We start from the raw sequence: 18,283 nt of genomic DNA on the forward strand, positions 1-18,283 counted from the left end.
ATTACAAAAAATTTTTTATTTTGGTCTACTTCATAAATTGTTAGGTGTTGCGTTTATTCATGCTGTATAATTTTGAATAATCGTATTAATTTCCATATTAGTTACCACGATTCATTTTAACTGTAGCTATGCAAGACTTCAAATTTTAATTTTTTAAGTAGGAAAAAATTGAATATAAATTTATTTTTAGTTTTTAAAATTTTTAATAAAAGATTAAAATATTAATTTTTGTTTGTTTAATTATAAAAATATAATGAGTTTATTTTAATAACTTTAATTAAATTAATTTTTTTTACTATAACTGTATCAAATTTAAATTTTTAAAATGTACATTTTAGTCTTTTAAATATAAATAATGTGTCCGACTGTTAATTGTTTAGTAAATTTGGATAAATAGGAGGGAAGTTATGCACTTATTCCTTTTGGATAAATTAAGGAATATGTGATTTGATTTTATTAGAATAAATAATGTTTTTTTGGATAAGTAATATGTTGTCATGAAGCATTGATAATGTTTTTTAATAATAAATTCATAGTAATATTTGAATTTAAAATCTCTAAATTCTATAAATGATTTTAATATTAATGATATGTTTAAAATTATTATAACAATCATTTCAAATCGGTAGGAATAATAACACAGCTGATTTCATAATTATTTTATTTTAAATAAAAAAATTAGTAAAAAAATTAATTAAATTAAAATTTTTTTCACCAAACAGGAAGCAAGCGAAATAGGTGTTGCAGAATCCATTTTTCCAATAGCAGCTTCCTTACAAATAGACATGTTCTCTTCCATACATGTAATTTGACAATACGAAGGGATAATCTAGGAGATCTTTCACGGCAGCATTGTCCTTAAAGGATATTTTGGATATATTTTTATTACAATCTTATGACATAATCTAAAATATTATTTTTATTAGAAAAACAATGAAGTTTTTTTTTTTTTTTTACAAAATGGGTTACGTGATATTAAATATAATTAGAATTTACTTAACAATATATTTCTTTGAAAAATACACTTTTTTTTTAACAATATTAGTAAAAGTAGTGTGGAGGAAAATATATTTTTTTCAAACGTATCAACAAGGAATTTAAAATTTTGTATTTATATTAATATTAAAACAAATTTTTAATAATAATTTTAAATAAATTTTCTTTTAAAAATAGTTTTCTTAATTCAAACTCTTTTTAGTGCATTCCTCACTTTTCTCGATGTGTGTGGGTCCTATCAATTTGCCCTTTTCTAATTTTGTTTTTTTTTTTAAAAAAAAAACTCTTTTTATTTCCGTTTTCTTCTCGAACTCTCGATTTCTCTTTCCCTCGCCTTATCATCTACTCCAACCAGAACCTTCTAGAAACAACAAAACCTAACTCTCTATCTTTCTCTCTTTTCTCCTGTGAATTGCGAGATCAACGTGCTGGCTTCCTCTGTGTACGGTGTTGGCCCTTGGCCCGGCGGCGTGTGGTATCTAGGGCTTAACAGTCCAGTAATACACGTAGTTCTATCTGTTTGTTTGTTTGCTGAGAAAATCTCACCATTTCTTTTCAGCAGAAAGGAACCGTGGTTGTTTTCTTTCAGGTATATAATTACTTTCTTCGTTGAAGAGTTCCTATTATTTCCAACTTATTCTGTATATTGTTTCTGAGAAACTTGGAAAAAACAGGAGGAAAAATTTTAAGTGCGATATTTTGGAAGTTATTGTTTTAGGTTGTTCAGGTTATGTTTAACGAGTAACTCAACTGCGAATTAAGTTTAGCTGTTAAATTTGGTTCTCTTTTTTCTCGGTTCCTTTTAAATGATCTTTTCTTAGATTTTCTTGGAACGCAAATGGGTACTTATTGTTTTTCCATTTTTATATATATATTTTTTCATTTTCAGCTGTTTTTGTTGAATCTGATATATGAGTATGATAAATTAATTCCACCCAGGACGCCAAAGAATCTGTCACAATAGCTGCCTATTCTTTATGTTTTGGATCTGAGACCGAACCGCATGATGCCATCGCCGGTAGAACAAACCGGCGAATCAGTCTCAACTGGAGGAGGGGTAGGAGACTCTCAGAGATCTCTCCCAACTCCGTTTCTCACAAAAACTTATCAGCTTGTTGATGATCCTTCCGTCGATGACCTGATTTCCTGGAACGAGGACGGATCGACCTTCATCGTCTGGCGGCCCGCTGAATTCGCCAGAGACTTGCTCCCGAAGTACTTCAAGCACAACAATTTCTCTAGCTTCGTTCGCCAGCTCAACACCTACGTGAGTCTCTCTTTCTAAATAGGATTTCTCTCTCATTTGATTTTAAAAAGAACTGGTATTTGGATTTCATTGATGTGCTTGCTGTTCAAGTATTTCCATCTGTTTATCTATTTTGATTCAATCTGTATCGTAGGGATTTAGAAAGGTAGTGCCGGATAGATGGGAATTTGCGAACGATTGCTTTAAGAGAGGAGAAAAAGGTTTACTTCGTGATATTCAACGCCGGAAAATCTCTCCGATGGGAGTCACGACAGCAGCTGCAGCTACGGTGACCGTTGCCGCAATTCCTCCGGTAGCGCGTGCGGTTTCCCCTGCAAATTCGGGCGAGCAGCAAGTTATCTCATCGAATTCGTCGCCGGCTACGACACAGGTTGCTACTCCGATCCTCCAAATAACAAGCTGTACTACGACACCGGAGCTTCTAGAAGAGAACGAGAGGCTGAGGAAAGAGAATGCGCATTTGAGCGAGGAGTTAACTCGGTTGAAGGGCTTGTGTAATAATATATTTTCATTGATGTCGAATTACGCTTCTGGTCAATTGGAAGGTCATTGCAATTTGCCGGAGGGGAAGCCTTTAGATTTGATGCCTTCGACGAAGATGGTGATGCGGGCTGACGAAGTGGCTGTTAGCGGTGGCACGAAGGCCGTAGTGGCGACGGTGGCGGCAGAAGACGATGTGAGCCCAAAGCTGTTTGGAGTTTCCATTGGGGTTAAGCGCGTGAGAAGGGATGAGGAGGAGGAAGAAGGGAACGAAGGGAATAAGCATCAAGAACAATCGCAGGACAATGAGACTGGGTCCGACGTAAAATCAGAGCCGTTGGATGGTAAGACTGGGCAAAGTGAGCATCACGACCCTTCGTGGCTAGAGCTGGGAAATGATGGTTAATTTTTGTGATTGGATTTTGATTATTTGATGGGAGTTTGGAGATGAACAGTGGCTCGTGACGTAATATGTGGCCACCACAGAAAAGGATGGCGATAAGAGTGAGAAGAGCTGGGTGATAAAGGACACGTGTCGTTTGAAAAACAATTCATTCTGGTTCCTTCTGGAAGTGGGTTTTACCTTCTGCGGAAAGTGAATGGTCGCCGTCTGTCCTTTGTGGAGACTGAAAAGTCACATTCCACCTGTCGAGGGTGGAACTGTAATATAAACCCGAGAATGTGCGAGGAGCTTCGAAATTTCAAACGGCGTCGTGTTGGGAAAAGGAGCAAGTCTAGATTTTCTAATGCAGAGAAAACGACCAGTAAAATTTGAGGAAATAGCATTGTCAATCTTCAATGGCTACCTTGTTGAGAAAAATCATAGAAGCTAGTAGTAGTTTTAACACAAAATTGGGTAAATCCGATGTTGCGCATAACGTGCGCATATGCACATGCGGTGGTTCAGGTTAACCAGAAGGTAGATAGGTAGAAAATATCTTGTAGACGATGAAGATATTTATGTGGAATCGGATGGGGAACATTCTTATGCAGTTTATAGCATCTTGTGGTTTGTGACTGGTAGTATTCGATGCTTAATGTAGACTTTTTCAAAGTAACTTTTCCTTTGAGTCGATTTGCATTTAAGACAAACACCTTCCGCGTCTCCCCCCTTTATTTTATTTAATTATTTAGTGGGCATAGGCCTAACAGGCAACCTACAGAAGCTTAGGTCCACTTGTAAAGGCATTGGTTTCCAGTTTGGGCTTTGAGAGGATACGTCTTCTTGGATGATCACGCAGCCTAGAATTTGTGTTATCGATTTGGGCTTCTATTTGATTGTACAGTTGCCTCATGGTTATGGGAATGCGAGAAAGGTCAACTGATTAAAATTTGGCGTCCAAGGAATTGTTTTGTGAATCACGATTTGGAATTGTATTTGCTGCACGCCAGCAATTAATGAACCTATCGAAATCCCAGCTCGTTCAAAATATACTTTAGGTGAGTTTCATAAAATTTAATAATTATTAAATTAATTAATTATATCGTGATTTATAAAAATTAAATTAAAAAATATATATAAATATAAATATTTAATTTAATAATTATTTTTATTAATTATATGAATTAAATTCTGAATGAAATATTTTTTTATGAGTTGAATTGTGATTTATTCAAATTGACAGAAAAAATAGAAATTAATGCAGAATTCAAATGATATAATTAATGTTGAGAGGAGAAAATAAAATGATTTTACACTAATGACAAGTATATCTGAATAAATTTCAAAGATTTTAAATTTTACTCTTTATTTTTATTTAAAAAAAGTTGAACTCTTATGATTTGGAAGTTTATAAATAAGATTCGTTTTTTTTCTTTTTTAATTTTTATAATTTTTTATTGTTTTAAAATTCTTATTATTTTTTTAAAATTATAATAATATAAAAATTAACTATTATAATTTTATTTTATTTTATTTTTTAAACTTTTTTAAAATATATTTTATATTTAATAAAATTTAATATATTTAAAAGGATATAATTAAAAAGTAAATAAAAAAATATTTTTTAATATATAAAAAAGTTAAAGTGAATAAAAATTAGAAAAATAAAAAAATATTATTTTTTATCGTGTATGTGAGATTGGATATAAGTTTTGATAGTTCTAATTAATTATATTCTACTGTTTCTCATTATAATGAAAATCTCTATTTTATATGTGAATGTAAGATAAAATCATTTTGAATTTATGTATTCATATTATGATTGACGATGCCTGTGTGTTCCTAATATTATACGAAAGTCTAATGGTTTTCAAGCTTATTTTATGAGCTTGTGCTTTTCATATAGCCTTGTTCAATATTTTGAGGAACACGTGCCTACCTTCCAGACTTTTCCCAACTGATTTTCATCGTATGCTCTTTTAACTTTCCATGAAATTCAGTTTGCTCCTCCAATCCTTTTCTTCTGTCACACTTTTCTATTTTGCACTTGGAAATTTTCTTTTTAGAGTAATTTCCTGAAATCTTCCTTGAAATTTGTTTCGATCTAAAGTATTCCTTTCCCTTTGATTAATGCAAAAGGAGAGTTACTAAGAATTTGTAGCTTTCTTTCTATACCATTGCCTGTTTGTCACTTGATTTACCTTACATATCATCGTTTAACACTCATGGGTTCATTAGGCCTTAATCCAAATAAATGACAAAGATTCTAATTGATCCTATTTCAAATGATTTGAGATAAATACGAGGGGGGTAATTGCTTATTTCTTATTCAATTTTATTAAGAGGTAGCTTTGTTTTCGTTGGTTTTGTCAGAGTCATGTTCTCCGTGTAGCTTGAAGCAGTTTGAGTCGACAAGTGTTTTTTTCTTTTATTGTCATTTATATCTTGCCATCTCATTTAGAGAGAGCAGACTGTTTATTTCGGCAGTTGGAAGGCAATTAATGCTGGAGCTGTAATAGGGACCCCAGTATTTGAACTTCTTTTGTAATCAGTATCAATGTAGGAACTCGTTTAAAATTTATATATTTAAACTAATAAAATTAAGTAATAATTTTAGTTTTTTTTTAAAAATTTGTCTAATATATCTTTTACAGTTATATTTATTTCACATATTAATATTAAATAACTTAAAAACTAGTAAAAATATATATGAAAAATAAAAATTAATATTATTTTAAAATTTTCAAAATAATAAATAATTTAAGATAAAAGATTACACCTATGGGAGAGATATACTAATAATTTACACTCTCTCCCTTTCTTCTTTCTTTTTCAAAAAAAACTCCAAGATCGAACCTATTAGGTTTTATAGAGTCGAGAAACCGGACTGGCAATTAACAAAGGAGATCCTCTTTGGGATTTGAAGGTGAAATTTAAATTTATTAAATCAAGTTAATCTATATCTATTATCTATTGTGAATAAAAAGATTCAACCAATATAAACTTTTATTTTTATTTTTAATAATTTTTAGAAGCAGAATACTGCACTCTCTTTCCTCCTTTAACTACATATTTTCTTTTTCACAATCAACAATAAATTATATTTTCTATACCTCATAATTTTATATAATTTTTTTAATTATCTCAAAATTATTATCATTTTTTTAAATTATAATAATATATAAATATATAAATTAACCATTATAACGATATTTAATTTTATTTTATTTTTAAGAAATTTTTTAAAAATATTTTTAATATTTAATAAAATTTAATTTATTTAAAATAGATATAATTGAAAAATTAATTAAAAAATTATATTTTTTAATATGTATGAAAAAGCAAAATGAATAAAAGTTATGGGATGAAAATATTATTTTTAATAATTAAGAAATATTTATTTTTATGTATAATGTAAAAAATAATTATATATAATATAATATAAATAAAATTATATATTTATTATAATATAGCATAATATATGATTTTTTTCCTATAAAATAAAATAATTAAATTAAATTAAAATTAAAATTAAAATTAAAATTAAAATTATTTTATACCACGTAAATCAATTAAATTAATATCAATTTATATTATTTTCATTACAAGTGAATTAATTTAAATTAAAATTAATTTATATTATGTCAATTTTAAAATGAATCGATTGAATTAAAATGAAATAACTTTATTTCATTCAAATCGATTCAATTCAATTAAAATTAAAATCATTTGGTGTTAGGTAAATTTAATTAAAATTAAATAATTTTATAAACAACAATATCAATAATATGAATTAATATCAATTTATACCGTGTAAATCATAAAATGAGTTCATTGATAATAATAGTTCACTTTTTATAGTTATAGGGAGTCAATTAAATTAAAATCAATTTATTTTATATATATTATCTGATTAAATTAAATTAAAATAAAAGTTTTATATTTACTACGCATGATTAAAATTAATTAAATTTAGAATAATTTTACATTGGGTATGTGCGAGTATCATAAATTAAAATTAATTTATACCATATTAACTATAAAATGAATCAATGAAATGAAAATCAATTTATTTTATATAAATCATAAAGGGAGTCGATTAAATTAAGTTGGATTCATTTTACGTAAACTAAATTGAATTAAAATCAATATCATCTTATGCATATCATATATATTTCAATTGAATTAAAATTAAAATTATTTTATATCCTAATTAATTTAATTAAGACTGAAATAAACTTGTATCAAAAATATTATTTTTCTATTATCAATATAATTGTCTTAAAAATTTGAGGAGGATGCTTTAAACAATTCAAAATTGCATTTCTAACTTCAAATACTGTTGTAAATAAATATTAAAATAAATGGTATTATATAAAAAAAATCTAAAACTTTTAACTATTTGCAATTTAATCTAAAACTTTAAGAATTGTTATAATTCAACTCAAAATCCCTAATTTTATTTCTTTCACTTCTAAATCTCTAGAATCCTATTACTGTATTTCATTTTTATCTCTTTGGCGTAAGAAACTATAATAGGACTTCTTTTTATTTTTTTTAGCTCTTATTCTCTTAATTTTTTTTAGATTTTAATCATATCTACTCTTAATACAATATCTTGCTTGTATCTCTAAGTGATGGCTTATAATATTAACGGCATAACGGTATACAGTAAGACTATAATTTCTATTTTTTATTATATTGACATAATTTTTTATAATAAATATATTAAAATTTATTATGACGGACACCTAACAATGTATTTAGAAAATAAGAAACTAATAAATATAAGACATGTTATAATTTTTATTAGAACTAGTGGTAAATTATAAGAATTAGTGGTAATAGAAAATAGTTAAAGTTATGATTTTTTACATCAAGTCAAACAGAGATAAAAATAAATAAATTTAGAGATATTGAGTAGAATTACATTAATTTTTAAAATTTTAAATTTTTTTATCGATAATATTTATTTACGTCACATATAAATATAATAAAATAATTCATATAATCTTAATACGTTAACAAGATACACTCCATCCGATTCAAGTTTTTAACTTGAACATAATTACAATAAAATTAACAATTTTGAATAATTTTATTAATTTTTAAAGGTTATTAGTGTATACAATTTTTAGGCTGTATGTTTTTTTTTTTGCTAAAGTTAAGAGAGTAAGAAAAATAAAAATATTGAACTCAAGAATATTTTTAGTCTAATTTTTATTAATTAATACGGCATAAATAAGTGATTATCTATAATATATAAAAGTGGGAAGAGGGGAATATTGAGATTTTTTATAATATTCTTAGCTTTTTTTTTATATTTATTTACAATAGTCTTTAATGATTTTGTAATTGATAATGAATAATAATTTTATTATTTAAATTAATTTATAATTAGTTATGAAAATTTAAAGAATATATATAAAAATATAGTGATATTAAATCTTTTAAATACAGATATAATTTAAATGTTAATTTTATTATTTAAATTAATTTTGACTATTTTATAATTTAGATGATATTAAATGTTTTTATTATAGTGATATTAAACTAATGATTTAGATACTGATGCTAAAATAGCATGAAAAAGAAAATTATCTTGGCAAAATCAAAGAAAATGAGCAGGATTAGGAGAGGTGGTTTCTCCAATTGTGAAGGTAGACGGCAGAAAATCAATTAAAAAAGCATAGAATTAACCACGCCATGAGGGATAATTAATGGTAGTTAATTTCAGAGGGAGTTAGGTTGCAGCATTAATGGTAATCGGAGTATTTTGTAAGTCAATTGGAATGGTTGTGACTGAGGTTGACATCATAAGAATTGAAAACTAGTTAGAGTATTCAAGGCTCTGATACTATAAAATGGTTTGTTGCCGTAGAATAATTGTTAGCTCTATTTTTCAAATGAATAAATTATATATTTATAATATTACAAAAATCAAATATTAACAGATATAAAAAATCAACAAAATCAGATTCTAAATAATATTAAAACTAATGAAAATTAAAAATCGATTCGGTTCGATTTTTATAAACACTAAAATTTCAGTTTTCAATTTATTTAGTTCGATTCAGTTTTGAACCGAACCGATCGAATGGTCACTCCTATTTTAAATGCACAATATATATATATAGTGAATTAATAAAAAAATAAAAAGAAAAGGAAAAACTTTTTTTTTTCCCATCCCAGAGCCAACTTTATATATATATATATATATATATATATATATATATATATATATATATATATAGAGAGAGAGAGAGAGAGAGAGAGAGAGAGAGATTTGTTAGAGGAAAACAAAATATGTGGACCCTTGAAAAAGTGAAAAATAAGCAAAATCATATGTGATTTGTCTTTTTGTATTGTGTTTTCCTGTGTTACAGCTTTAGCTAAATATATGATGCCAGCTAAGCATGCAATCTATAATGCTGGGACTTTTGGAAACTTATTCTGGAAATTGCTGGATTCAATATGTTATTTTAATTTATATCCACCTGTAAACATTTTATTTTCTTCCTTTATTCTTTAATGCGTTTAATATGGGTTGAAAAAAAGTAGGCCGCAATAACAATAATAATAGAGAAAATTATTATTGAAGATTAATTTTAAAATATAAAAATTACTTTGGTATAGTATTGAGATTAAAAAATAACTAATTTAAAAATATTAGTTAATATAATTAAAATAATAAATTATATTTACTCATTTTTTATATATTTCTCCACTCATACTATTCTATTAAAAATTGAATAACTTAGTATTTAATTATTTTAAAATTAATGAATGTTATTTTCTTGACACATATCAGTAAGAGGCATAATAATAATCTACTAACTAAACTAAAATATAAAGAAAAGTCATTATTTTTTTGTCGGGATGAAAATTTAGCCTATAAAAGAAATAAAAATTTGAAAAAGGTTCGAGACTTATAAGAAATTAAAGATTTAAGATCTAAATTTCTAGGGTCCAAAAAACAAACAATAATAAATGAAACCGAAAACCTGAAATAAAAACTCTAAATTGACCAGAATGTCACTACAGCTAATAAGAGTTACAAGCAATTTTACACTTTACCGAGCGTTTAGTTTTACTTTCCTATCTTATTTCAAATTTTTTTTTATTTTAAATTTATTATCTTCGTTCGTATTTGATAATTTAAATAATAATTAAATTTATAAATATTTTAATATTTAATTTTCAATTTTTATAAATAGATACTTTAGGCTTTCTTTATTATTTAAGATGATTATACATATTTATAGATATCGTCAGCCTGTCAAGTTTTTAGTGTGGTTGCCGGAGACTAATAATATTAAAATTAAAATAATAAATTTATTATTAATTTAGACATTTTATTTTTTTCATTCTTTAATTATATATGTGCTGTTTATTTTATTATTTTAATTATTTTTATATTAAATTTTCTTATTCTGTTGTGAAATATTTATATCCCATCAATATGTTTATACAAATTTTATTCAACGGCACTTGGTAACTATATGTTATTTTGGGATAGATTTAATTAATTGATTGCACAATTTTCCAATAATGATATTTCAAATAAGTCTCTTACTTCTTACTTTTACACAGAATTGGATGTTGAAATAAAAAATTTAGTTGATAATGGAATTTCGTCGGCTGGTAGATACCTAAGAAGCCATGAGCATGCAATTAACATGACGAATTTTGACTACCAGTGACTGCATGATTGGAGTCGTAAATATCTATCTCACATCCAATAGAAGCAAACCAATTATTTGACTATTAAGAAAGAGAAGGAATTAAGGCTAGAATAATTAGTTGTATAAATCTCTACTATCACTACAGAATTCATAGGAGAAATAAAAAAACTTTATGGAAGAAACTAAATTTAATCTCCAAAATCAATAAGATGTTATAAAGAATTTAAAAGTACAATTTGAGCGCTAATGCAGTGATGAATATGGAGATAGAGTATTTTCCTAAAGATGAGTTAACAACGATAATAATTGGATAGGTGAAGAAATATGTGCAATGAATAATATAGAGAAAGAGTGTTTAACTAAAGAGGATGTAACAATAGAAGTAGATGAATAATTAGAAGAATATTTTGACAACTCCCTAATGTAGTGATCAATACAAAGAAAGAGTGCTTATTGGAGGATGATGTGACAATACCAATTATGGATAAAGAAACATATGAGACCATCAATTTGAGCTCATGAACGTACTATATATACCAAAGGAAGATCCTTATTTCCCAATAATATCATCATCATCTTATAATATTCTCCAAGAGCTGAAACAAAAGTTGAAATTCTTTTCTCAAGTTGATTGTTCAAAACCAATTGTTATTTGTGTTATATGCAGAATTATTGCAAATTTTATCAATTTTTAGGACATTATAAATCAAAATCCATGTGTAGTATCATTTGACACTTTCTATGGACAAAAACTGCTCTTTGACAAGCACTTACATATGAAGTCTAACTAAAAACTATAAATTAAGCGTTTTTTGAGAGGCAACCCAAGTTTTAATTTAATGCCAATTATTATTATTATTATTATTATTTTTTAAGATTCAAGATCAATGAAGATGAATAAAGAGTAAAACATAATTTAAAGGGAGTATCCCTCTTTCTTTTACTTTACCTCCATTACTTATATGTTTATTTATTTAGCTATGTATCCATAAATAAACTATACATATTTCATGAATTAAAAATAATCTGTGCTCACACTAAGGAAAAATAATATATGTATTCTTTGTTTTAATCATTACATCTTAGCCATCCAATTAGTGTTATTCTTTGTTCACCATTTTAAAATTTTATTATTTAGCCAACCTGATTTTTCTTTCACTTTAGGACCTACTAAATTTTAAAATATATATATATATATATAAAATTTAAATTCTAAAAAAACAAGAGAGATAAAAGTAACTTACTATTCTAATGTAAAAAGATAAATATCATATCAGTCAAGGAAGATATTACAAAATAAATAAAAAATGTCTTTCTTATATACTTTAGTTTTACCATATATTTATCTTTATCCCATGTGAAAGCCCTCTTATCTCTTTATTTGTAAGTATTAACTGAAAAAGGAAAAAAAAAAAACTTGAGTTACAAAAATTGATTTGAGGTGATTAAGATGTTGGTAAATACATTTCTATACTTTGGTTGTATGATGCATATTATATGATTTATTCATGGATATTTATTTGGAAGTTGGAATTGGAATTTCGTTAAATATTAATGCATGAATGGGTTCTAACTAGTTATTATTTAAAATTTTATTTTTTGATAAGTTTGACACAATTATTAAGATAAATTGTACTCTGTTTATCACGGCGCTGAGAAATTAATACTTATATTTATTCTTTTTTATTTTTTTTGCTTGAGAATAAGCAAGAATTTAGGTTTGAGGGTATCTTGATATGATAAAATTTTATATAATTATTCATCCTTTTAATTTAATTGTTTTTTCTTATTCTTGCTAGATTTTTTATGTTTAATTATAAGATTTTTAGTTTTAGCCTATTATTGATGTTTTCACTTAATTTGTTGTGTTATTATAGATCAAAACAAGTTAAAAATAAAGGAGAAACTTTGGAGAGTAATTCAGAGAACTTTAGATAGATTTTTAAGAAATAGACAAAAATATAGAGCAGTTCCATATTTTTGTCTATGCTCCGTGTTTTGACCTCCTTCTCCATGTTTCTCTTTGGATAAAAATTTAGAGCCGAAAAATATAATATACAATACGGGGTAGACTTTATTTTCATGGTCTACCCTGTGTTGTTTGGCTCCCTCTCTCACGCGTAATACCCCATATTTTTACTAAAAGTTCTACTTCTCTAGGTTTTTTACTAGGCCATAAATTAGGAGTTTTTGCCCACTTTTAAATATATATACACGGTAAAAATCACGAAAAACTCAAAAAAGATTATTTGAAAGATCTAGAAGAAAAAATGCCTACATTTAAAATTTTTCTTTCTTCTCTTATTCTTTTGATTTATTGATCATGATTATTTTAAAATAATTTTAGAAAAGTTCTCAATAGAGTTTATTGTTGAATTATTGAATATGACCAACTAAATTCTTTTGTTAGGAGACTTCATATAGTTTGTATTATTGATTCTTTTTAACTTATTTGAGTTGGATTTTCTTTACTAATCTATTATTTAATTTTTGAGATTAATGTTTTTAAATACCTATGAGATGCTTGAATGAATATTTGACTTGTGAAACCTTACATAAAATAATCATATTTTTTGTGAAATTAATTAAAAAATTATGATATTATTGGAATTATTTATTCTAGATTTGATAATTAAAATGGAATGGTTAACCAGATGAATCAATTAGATTAGGTCAAAGTGAAATCAAAATATCACAGCACAGGGCATAAGGGGCATGATGACTTGATGTCATCCTCTCCTTCTTCCGGCTTATCATCAGTAATCTGCTCGCGGTTCCAAATTCAACAGTGGCAACTAAATACGAGGGTTGTACTCATTGCAGACATAACTCAATACCTTATGATACATATTTAATATTAATTATTTCATGAATTTTGCCAAATTGAGTGTTTAGTTTTATTTTTTTAATTTTATTTTAAATTTATAATCGTTCTTATGATACATATTTAATATTAATTATTTCATGAATTTTGCCAAATTGAGTGTTTAGTTTTATTTTTTTAATTTTATTTCAAATTTACAATCGTTCTTCATAATTAGTAATCTAAATAATAATTAAATGTATAAATATTTTAATACTTAATTTTTAGTTTCTATGAATATTATACTCTACTTTCTCTTTATGACAATTTTATCCAGTTTGTCAATCATCATTAAGCCATGAATTATTCTAAATTTGGATGCTCTGACCATTCCTTAGATAAGTCTTGGGACTGCAATAAACTTTTTTATACAGAATTTAGTTATTATCCTCCACTACATTTAGGAATGAAAATATTTAATTTTGAAAATCTTACATAAAAAAGTGTTTGAATTCAGAGAATTCTCCAAGTTTGTCGTCGAAATATAGCTTTAAAGGTGATGAAGACTACGAAATCCATTACAACATATTTTTCCCCTAAGCATATTTTATCTCAGGATAACCAGTGAGTACATCTATGACTATTATGAGAACCCTATCATAAGGAATTTATCATGCTGTGAAGTTCCTCACACAAAGAAACTGCTAAAGAAAAGACTATATTATTGCTAATATATAATAATTATTTCAGTTAATATATTTAATTAAAAAATTAATAAAAATTAAAAAAAATTTACTATTAGTCCTTATACTATTCAAAAATCGATCACTAATTGATCATTTAATTGTTAAAAATATATTAAAATATCTCTAAAATTTTAAAAATTTTGCTAATTAATCATTCTATTTAATTGATAAATAAAATCTCACGACAGTTTAATTATTTTTCTACTGACAGGCTGTATGATTCAATAATAAATCGTAATTTATTATTTAAAAGTTAAACCTTTTTACAATGGAATCTAACAAATACTCCGCCCATAAAGATAAATTTGTTTTTTCTTATTATTATTATTATTATTGTTAAGATGATTATTTATTTATAAATTTCATAATAAATCTCTATTTAACCTGTATTAAAAAGGTTCATTATTTTCAATAATAATTTATTAATGAAATAAAATTAATGAATAATATATTAGAAACAACCGTATAAAATTTATTATTTTAAATATATTAATTATATATTTCAAGTCACGTGAAAAAATGGGAATCAAAAGGGAGAGAGATGAATAGTTATTTAATGCTTTACAGAAGGAAAGAAAAAAAACGGAACTTTTTTTTTTTGAAAAAGAAAGAGTAAAGGGATGTTTTTACGGAAAGTAAGGAGTACAGACAAGAGTGCTCAATAGGGAAAAGTAAAAAAAAAAGAAGAATATTGTGATTTTATTGATTTTACAATTGGATTGTAATTTAATTTATAGTAAAGTAGTATCTCTATTATAATATTGTTAATAAATGATTGTAATTTTTAAATATAGTAAAAAATATTAATATAAAAATTATATTATGAGATATTAATTTAATATAAATTAAAATTAAAATTAAAATTAAAATAAATAAAAATATATTATATATTTTTTAAACAATAATTATATTTTATTTATTATGTCGACCTATTTTGATGGTGTTAAAAAATTATAACTATTTACTTATTGTATGATAAGTAATAATTTACTACAAATTGAATTAATTATAATAATAAAGTGAATCTATTTCAAAAAAAAATAATAAAGTGAAAATAGTAAAAATATAAATATTTGTTTGTATCTTTTTAAAAAATTATTGAATGTTTTATTGGAAAATAAAATGTTTCATAAATTTTTTTAAATGATTAATTTAAAAAAATAAATGAAATTTTTATAATTAAGAAAATAAATTCTTTTATTTTAAATTAAAAAAATATTAATATAAAATTACTGCTTTTCATCTCGTAATAATTATTATTTAAAGAGAACTTTTTTATTCCATATTATTGTCATTTTGAAAGTTTAAAGTTAACATTAATTTTTTTTTATATATATACACTTTAGTAAGTCATTTAATAGTATGACCATCTAAAATTAGATAAATTATTATAAATTTTTCTAAAATTAAAAATATTAATTATTTTTTATTAATTTAGATGAATAAATTTGAAAGGATAATATTGTATGTTTGGTAGTCATTGAATTAATTTCTTTTTTTAGGGAAAAAAAAAAAAAAAGAGTAAAGAGACTTGTTGACATTAGTGGGCACTCAGTTGACTTGATAATAGGCGCGAAAATTCCGTTGTATCAGTTACACAGAAGCATCCCTCCTTTTAAATTTCCTTCACCATTTCCACTCAGGAAATTGCACTGTCAGCAACACAAGAACCTCCCTAGAACTCTCTTTTTCTTTACTCTCTTCCCCAAATATTTCCTCTATATATATTCATCTACACAAACAATTTGCCTATCTGATTTCTCTTTATCTCCGCTCTGATCACAGCCATAGTGGATGGAGATCACAATCATATCCGCTCAAGGCCTCAAGACCAATTCTTCAAGCCCTTTCTCTCACCGGCTCCGGCCGTTCATCACTATCACCGCTTACCCTTTGGCGGCCTCATCATGCAGCGATGATAACAAGCGCCGAATTTACAGTACAAGGATTGATGATCAAGGAGGAGTGAATCCCACCTGGGGTGACAAGTTTTATATCCCAATAGACACAGCCTTCTTGACTAACAGATATTCTTGCATTTATCTTGAACTCTACACCAAAAGGCTCATTATGGGAAGAGTATTATTGGGTTGGTGCCAGATTCCGGTTACCGATATTGGGTTTCCGCCGGAGGGTTCAGTTAGACACTTGAGCTACCGATTACTGGCTAGAGATGGTACAAAAGGACATGGGATTGTAAATCTTACTGTAAAGTTAACTGATTTTTCATCGGTAGGGAGTCAAAGATTTTCCGATCTAAATAGTAAGAAAATTTCACAGAGTGGTTCGACAGTGATTGGCATCCCGGAAATGGTTTTTTCACATTTGAACACTTGTCAGCGGTTAAATTTCAAGGTAGATTAATGCTAATATGTGTGCAGCCGCATCAACTCCCTAAAGAGGGATTGGATTCTATTTTGTTTTTTTGAATCAAAAGGAAATATTTAAAATTTACTAATGAGTGTTTTGGTGCCTACGGTTTGAATGTTAGAATCAGAGTATAATATGAGGTATTTTTTTTCTCTATGATTATGAATCTTCTATTTCATTTAGAGAAGGCTAATTCATGATCCTTTTGTTTACTATCGATAACTTCACAATAATTTCGTTGGTTTAATTATTTAAAATTTGAAACATTTTAATTTTAAAAATAATTCTAATATTAATAAATTAAAATTTACTGATAATAAATTTATAAAAATTGTTAATTAATTTATTTTTTATTATTTGTTAATTCGTACCAATAAAATATAATTTCTTAATTTATAAAATTTTATTTTCTAAAAAATAAAATGATTATGTCTATGAATCAATCATCTTGGACGCATGAGATTTAAAATGAGAGCCAGCGACTAGAGGCGGTGTTTCCCGGAACATGACCAGCTGATGACTTGCCTTATTCGGCGTGATTTGTTTTATCCGTTTTTCTTTCCTTTCAACAACTGCAGCACTTGGTCAAAAAATAAAATAAAATAAAATTGCAGCACCGAAAAACACTGATAATGCGGCGCCGCAATCTCGCCAATGAAATCCACGGGAAATGCCAGGCAGTAAATAAATATGAAAAATATGAAACCTCACCATTATTTCTAGAATGATAAAAGCCTCAATTTCATTAAATAAAAAATATATATATAAAAACCTCTAATTCGCCATTCATGTTGGCAAATTTTGTAAAAAGAGTTTATTCTTATTATTGAAGGCAAATCAAATAAGCATGTGGAAACGATAAATCGGTGCCCTAACCAATAATTTAATAAATCACATCAGTTTATTAATAATTTAATACAAAAAAAACCTCTGATTCCCTTTGTCGTATTTATTAAGTACGTCTTTTTTTTTTATTAGTAATGTATCAACTCATCCATCTTGCCCCTGAACGTCAATGGAAATTTTTTTTTTATATATAGATTTAAGAACGTACAAATTGACTTAAACACTCGATTAAATAAAAAATTAAAATATTACATTTATAAATAATTTAATTTTAAATAATATATAAATTTTAAATAGAATAAATTATATAAAACCTACACGTACATAAAAATTTTCCAATGAAACGGCCAGGGGACAACTTCAGACGTGAAAATGAATGATTTCTACAACATCCTCTTACGCACGACACGGCAGCCAAAAAGTCACAACATTATTTCAACTGCACGAATCATCAGACTCCCAAAGCAATAATGCTTCTCTATTCATTCTCAGTCATGATCCACTACCAAATAGATAATAATAATTAAGTGCTCATACAATGGCCCCATGCTTATTTCCAATTTAAACGTCTGCTTCCTCCTCTCTCTCTCTTGTGTAAAACTGGCTTTCATTCACACTTCCTAAATTCTGATGGAACCTCGTGTCCTTGTCGAGTGTCTTGGAAAAAATACGCCAACCGGCAGTCCTACGTCAGAAAGGTTGGCGCCG

General features: G+C 26.4%; 2 protein-coding genes across 3 annotated transcripts; both read left to right on the forward strand.

The window, feature by feature from the left end:
* Positions 1–1,309: 1,309 nt before the first annotated feature.
* On the forward strand, positions 1,310–3,835 carry LOC110628020 (heat stress transcription factor B-2b). 2 transcript variants are annotated; one of them, XM_021774469.2, is made up of 3 exons: positions 1,310–1,585; positions 1,886–2,263; positions 2,397–3,835. In XM_021774469.2, exons 2-3 carry the CDS (start codon positions 2,000–2,002, stop codon positions 3,147–3,149), a joined length of 1,017 nt encoding a protein of 338 aa, XP_021630161.1. In that variant the 5' UTR covers positions 1,310–1,585; positions 1,886–1,999; the 3' UTR covers positions 3,150–3,835. The 2 variants fall into 2 exon arrangements, with proteins under 2 accessions (XP_021630161.1, XP_021630153.1); XM_021774461.2 differs by having other exon boundaries at positions 1,936–2,263.
* Positions 3,836–15,996: 12,161 nt separating this feature from the next.
* On the forward strand, positions 15,997–16,885 carry LOC110626578 (BON1-associated protein 2). The gene has a single exon (XM_021772579.2). It carries the CDS (start codon positions 16,154–16,156, stop codon positions 16,721–16,723), a length of 570 nt encoding a protein of 189 aa, XP_021628271.1. The 5' UTR covers positions 15,997–16,153; the 3' UTR covers positions 16,724–16,885.
* Positions 16,886–18,283: the final 1,398 nt, after the last annotated feature.

Source organism: Manihot esculenta, chromosome 1 (genome assembly GCF_001659605.2).
Source record: "Manihot esculenta cultivar AM560-2 chromosome 1, M.esculenta_v8, whole genome shotgun sequence".
Taxonomy (NCBI): domain Eukaryota; kingdom Viridiplantae; phylum Streptophyta; class Magnoliopsida; order Malpighiales; family Euphorbiaceae; genus Manihot; species Manihot esculenta.

Excerpts from the sequence above, each read along its gene's own strand:
- LOC110628020 (XM_021774469.2), top strand. The coding sequence starts at position 2,000 with ATGATGCCATCGCCGGTAGAACAAACCGGCGAATCAGTCTCAACTGGA. Across the intron at positions 2,264-2,396 it reads TTCGCCAGCTCAACACCTAC|GGATTTAGAAAGGTAGTGCC; the intron begins GTGAGTCTCTCT and ends TCTGTATCGTAG.
- LOC110626578 (XM_021772579.2), top strand. The coding sequence starts at position 16,154 with ATGGAGATCACAATCATATCCGCTCAAGGCCTCAAGACCAATTCTTCA.